The sequence below is a fragment of the Saccostrea echinata genome, unplaced genomic scaffold, assembly GCF_033153115.1.
Source record: "Saccostrea echinata isolate AGI-Se365-2 ecotype Australia unplaced genomic scaffold, CSIRO_AGI_Sech_v1 ptg000033l, whole genome shotgun sequence".
In the NCBI taxonomy this organism is placed as follows: domain Eukaryota; kingdom Metazoa; phylum Mollusca; class Bivalvia; order Ostreida; family Ostreidae; genus Saccostrea; species Saccostrea echinata.
The window spans coordinates 12,416,520-12,422,442 of record NW_026889782.1 but is presented as its reverse complement, the minus strand read 5'-3'; the positions used below and the strand labels follow the sequence as shown (position 1 = coordinate 12,422,442).

The 5,923-nt window shown below is 34.2% G+C and overlaps 1 protein-coding gene across 1 annotated transcript; it reads right to left on the bottom strand.

The window, feature by feature from the left end:
• Positions 1-560: 560 nt before the first annotated feature.
• LOC133198667 (uncharacterized) lies at positions 561-5,562 on the bottom strand. The gene is made up of 3 exons (XM_061334704.1): positions 5,503-5,562; positions 1,776-1,898; positions 561-1,630 (listed from the first exon to the last, which is right to left on the bottom strand). The coding sequence occupies exon 3, from the start codon at positions 1,595-1,597 to the stop codon at positions 671-673; it is 927 nt and encodes a 308-aa protein (XP_061190688.1). The 5' UTR covers positions 1,598-1,630; positions 1,776-1,898; positions 5,503-5,562; the 3' UTR covers positions 561-670.
• Between the last annotated feature and the right edge of the window lie 361 nt (positions 5,563-5,923).

Here is a 5,923-nt window from a genome sequence, read left to right as displayed (position 1 = left end):
ATGACTCGTACATAAATTCATACAATAATCATATCGAGGTGCCTTAACAGTGATGCTTTATTAAGCTGAATGCATGGGTGGTGGATCCAGGATTTTGCAGTGGAAATTTTTTTTACGATGAGATTCGTTACTGCGTGTAATATCGGGGTTTAACGATTTCAATTCACTTCAGAAACTTCAATAAAGATAAACCACTATTATAAAGGAATATCCATCAAGTTCATTCCCTCGATATTTACAATCTATTAGGTTACAGGATACAAGTAACAACTAGTATGCATGTATGATGATAGATGAGGCGTTCATTTGAGAGAACAGGGTAAAGTAATATTTTTGAAAATTTAAAAAAAAGATTTCGGTTTCAGGTTTAATTTCTAGTATTGTTGCTAAATAGTTTAATATAACTTGTCATGGAAATTGGAAATAAAAGATTTGCATTTAAAAATTGGGATAAAAAATATTTTCTAATGATTATGCATAATCATACTGATCAATATTTATTTAATAGATATCAAAAACAATTGAAATCCTATGAAAAGCCACTGTTCCATTACAAAAAAAAAATTAAAAATGCTTAAATGCAAAGTCTAGGAAATTGTTATTCTGTTAAATACTTTCATATGTACATTTAAGTACAGTTAAAATCATGATTTTTACTAGTCAGAAACATTCAGTCTGTAGTTAAATATTTATATACAGTCACTACATTGCTATCCTGACATCCGACCCAGAGACACTGAGTTTTATCATCATAACTCAAACACCACGGTTTCTTTATCCCATGTTGTTTTGTCAGTGAAACTGACAGAAAGTGACCGTCTTTGTCAATCATCTGTACAGTGCCTGTGTTACATTCACACACAAGGATGTGCGACAGTGCATCTGTACAGATTCCCCAGGGATTTAGTGGAGACCCTGAGGGTGGTCCTGTGTAGGAGAAGCGATGTCTTCCCTCATGATCTGTAACCACTACTGACCCGTGTCGTGAATCTATGGAGTTACACAAAATAACATCTCCATTATGGTTCTCTCTGATAGAAATTAGATCACTGAATAACTTTTGACCTCTGTTGTTATTTTGAATGCCGTGGATCTCCTGTCCAAAGCTGTTATAGCGCATTACTTTGTCTTCTATGTACCCTTCATCCAAGTCATACCTCTCCAGTCCAACCAGCAAATCTCCAGTGGAGGGACAGCAATAGACTGAAAATGGATCCCAAGGGTCAGTTTTCTTAATGAGTAATGAACGCGTTTTATTGTCTACAGACAGTTTGTAAATGTTGTTACACCGGTCTATATAAATAAGTTCTCCTGCAATGGACACTGTGTATACGTCATTACTACACGGTCTAATATAGGTCAGTCTATAGAGAGAGGAGCCTGTTGTGTCAGACAAGACAAGTTGACTCCTATCACTCACCCAGACTTGACCTGATGTCATACAGTAAATGTTGAAACATCTGCTAACATCTTTCACTATAATTGATTTACGGAGCAATGGTGTTGATGTTTGCTTCAAAACTGGCTTATTTCTTTCTTGTCTATTTTCAGCCTTTGCAATTTGGATTTCTGATGAAAACTCAGTCACATCTTCCATTCTGATTTCTTCACTGACAGAGAGGACTAAAATCTGTAAAACAGAGACAGCAGATTTCTGTTTATGAATGGGAATGAATGCTTTGAACCGGTGTCAAGAATATATTTTAAACTGATAATCATGCAGCAAAAAAATCTGAACCAGCCATTCTGATAGCTTTTTATAACTGTATCAATACCTCTTTGAGTTTAGTGTGTTTCCACTATACACATGTATTATTGGTGTTTCTTGTGCAATAACCACTGAATGCTGATCAAATGCTGTCCTTGATGTAGATGGTCCCTGTGTTCAGGATTGCAATCTGTAAATATTTAACATATAATTTACATACATTACACATGTTGCAATAGAAACTGAAGCTTCAAATGTAGATCTGATTTAATATACATGTATCATATGCAGTGAACTTAGAAAAACAACAAATTCATGATAACAAAAACAACAAGAACAAAACAGAGACCATTTTGCTTATGTTAATTAAGTCTTGATCTTCATTTGACAGTTCTTTTTAAGATCATTCCTCCTTACTTAAATGTCTTCAATATACATGTATAATATACTGTATTCTCCCTATTGAAAGCCCCTGTCCCTATGAGTGCCAATTATCTGATTTTATCAACTGTGAATAGGAGCCACCTTCTTGAAATAATTCTAACAATGATATTGAACTATGCAGGATTTTCTATTAAGCAATGACATTATAAATTTAATTTATTCTTGAAATGACATACTTATCTGATTTCTCAATATGTCTGTAACGCATCGTTTGTGTCTTTGTAATACATTAATGTACAGTGTAGTTTGCTGTTGCATTTATTTTGAGAATGTATGGATATACGCCAGTTTTAAAATGCATTGTAGATGGAGATGGTTTTCTAAAAGGGTGTTTTTATCAGTTAAAAATCTGACATTTTCTGAGAAGGCCCTTCAATATGTACATGCAGTAAATTTCTATATATTCCTTTGTAAAATCAAGATAATATTTTGTGGTCCTACTCCTACTCCCCCCCCCCCCCCCATGATTACCTGAGTATGCCTCCATATAAACATGACTAATCATGACTATGCTGTTTTTTAGAAGACTTAAAAAGATGTTCCCTAAATACCATATGCAAAACTTAGATTACCCATTGTGGCCACATCCTACCCCTTGGAGTCATGATTTAAAAAAAAATGAATATTGTCATGAAGCTTTCACAAAAATCTCATCTTTTCTGGCCCAGTGGTACTTGAGAAAAAAAAATTAAATGAACTCATCCAATTTTCATTATTTTTTAATTATCTCCCATCAGAAGAGGGTGCAGTCCTTCATTTGAACATACTTGATTTCCCTTCAAAGGATACTCTTTGACAACTTTCAGTTTATATTGCTCCAGTCACTTTGGAAAAGAAAATGAAAATGTGAAAAGTTTACAATGGATGAGAACAGACAAAGAGCAAATTCTGATCAGAAAAGCTCACTTGAACCTTACATTCAGGTAAGCTAAAAGCCTAAAAAAGATCATTTTTATAGATCATACACGCCTGAATCATGTCATTAGTGAGGTAAATTCATGAAAAAGACATTAATGGTAATCTAACAACCAAGCTTTATGATAAACATGATGACTTTAACTTTTCAATCGTCAACTTCCCTTACTTATGCAGCAATATACCTTCATCACCTGCATACGGGGTATATATCTCTCAGTTGATTCGATACGCAAGAGCATGCTCTACGTATGAACAATTTCTAAAACAAGGTAAATTACTGACAAACAAGTTGATGAAACAAGAATATCAGCTGTCTCGTTTAAAGTCATCATTTTGTAAGTTCTATGGTCGATACAATGACCTTGTCAGCAAATACAATTTATCATTGAGTCAAATGCTGACTGACGTTTTTCATACTAATTGTTAGGCCATTATTTACACACTGAATTGTTGACGGATTTTTCTGTTATTTCCCGATCATGACAAGGAGCACACGGCGGGTGTGACCGGTGGGCAGGGGATGCTCACTCCTCCATGGCACCTGATCCCACCTCTGATGTTTAGAGGTCCGTGCTTGCTCTGCTCCTATTTTGTATTGTTTAATGGACTTTTGAGCTTGAATACTGTTCGTTATCTCCATATATTTCATAGTCATGTAGTGACCACGAATGAGGTGATATGATTACCTAGTTAGTTAATTCAAATGAAATTTAGTAACCAGGTATCATCCTTTTTTCCTCTTGGATTGGAATGTCACACTTTCACTTTTTTTAAACTTGACATATGGCACGTGACTGCTGGATATATTTCTGGCAGTTGGGAATTAATATCTGGCAATATGGCCTCGGCTTTGCATTTATATTTTGATGTTTATAGCTAGATCATGTAGGAATCATTTATTACAGAAACCACTTTTCATTAGAATATTTTCTTATTTGTTCTAAATAAAAACATAAGTTAAATTAAAGTTTCAAATGCTGTGGTGACAGAAACAAATTAAACTACAATGTAGTTCTCATTCAAAAGAAACCAGTCCACACAGAAAAGCAAAACTAAACTGACAAGAATTTTGTTTCCGTTCTGCTAGTCCGACGGACTATCATAACATTTAAATTAGCTGGCCCAAGTCTTAAAATGACTAGCCCCGGGCGTCGGGCTACCATATATTTCAACCCCTGAGAAATGACATCAGATTTGTTGTGTTTGCATCACATGTGATGTTAGCACTGATTTGCTCACTGTTCAGGTGAAATTAAGAGTTATTGCCCTTTAGTCAGCGTTAAAACATGATGCTGAACATTATATTACATTAGTATATGTCATGTGTTTTATTGTTTTTGTTTGTGTTTTTAATTACTTGCTTTGCATATTAACATATTGTCTATAATATTTTCAATTTCGGAGATTACAATGTAACTAAACAAGTGAACCCTCACAGCGTCTTATCTCGACTCGTTACAAATTAGTACCATACACCAAAATTTTAATTAATAAAACATAAATTTGGGGGAAACTTGAAAGCTTATTTATGGTGGCATTTTTCTGCATCCCACATGCAAGATAAAATATGTTATCATGTCATAAGACATATGACTTATTTATGTCAGCATGGAAAATAATTTTGTTGACATGCAAGTTACCAATCTCTTTGGAGAATCTAATTTTAGTATTGGTAAACTTACTTACTACCGCATCATACAAGCAAGATACAACAGGAGTATATTGACATGCGACTTATTTATGTCAACATGCAAGATAATTATGATAACATGCGAGTTAATTAAGTCAACATGTGAAAATCATATGTTATGTTGACTTGCAACTTATTATCTTACATAAATAACTTGCATGTTAACATAATTAAACTTGCATGTTTAAATTGACAAAAATAAGTCGCATGTCTACATAATTATGTTGCATGCTTACATAAATAAGTTGCATTTCTACTTAATTATCTAGCATGTTAACATAATTATCATGCATGTTGAGATATGAATAAGTCGCATGTTAACATTGCACGTTGCTTGTATGATGTCGTATACCGGCGTTTCACTTTGTAAGTATAATGTATGTTTACCAACATTGAAATTAGATTCTCTTAAAAGATTGATAACTTGCATGTCAACGTAATTTTTATGCATGTAACATGTAGACATAACTATCCTGAATGTTGTTACTCTTTTCTTGCTTGTTAACATAATTTACCTTGCATGTAGGGGTGGGGGGTGGGGGGGGGGCAGAAATATGCCTCCATACTTATTAAAACAATAGCTGAACGAAGAACTGTTTTCTTTAGACTGTTAGAGGAAATTCTGACTCCAAGATTCCTAATTTTAGTTTACCTATTGAATATTCCTAAAAATATGTTATAGGCCTATTTACTTTTACAAAAAAAATACCTGTACTTTAAACTGATTACAGAAAGAAATTACCTGTAGACTAGTGATAGAATAAAAGCCATTGTAATTTCAGTGAATGTCTGCCGTAAAAAAGCGTCACTGTCATGGTCGTCTTGTTTGAAAGCGGATTCTGGACATTTCGACACCACGACATTTCGGCACCACGATTATTATGCACTACCAGATATTGGTAACAAATGTTACACTCACGTGTTCTTTTATTTGAAACATTCATGGATTCTATTTGATTTGTACACTGAATCTAATTTTTATTGTTTTAATAATTGTCTAAAACAAACTAATGATTAATTTCCAGTCAAAGCGCCCCCTAACAAAACCTTCCCAGTCAAAGCGCCCCATGATTCTGGTCATAGAGCCCCCTGATTTTGGTCAAAGCTCCCCCTGATTTTGGTCAATTTAGCGCCCCCTAAAGAAATTACAGGAAAATGATGTT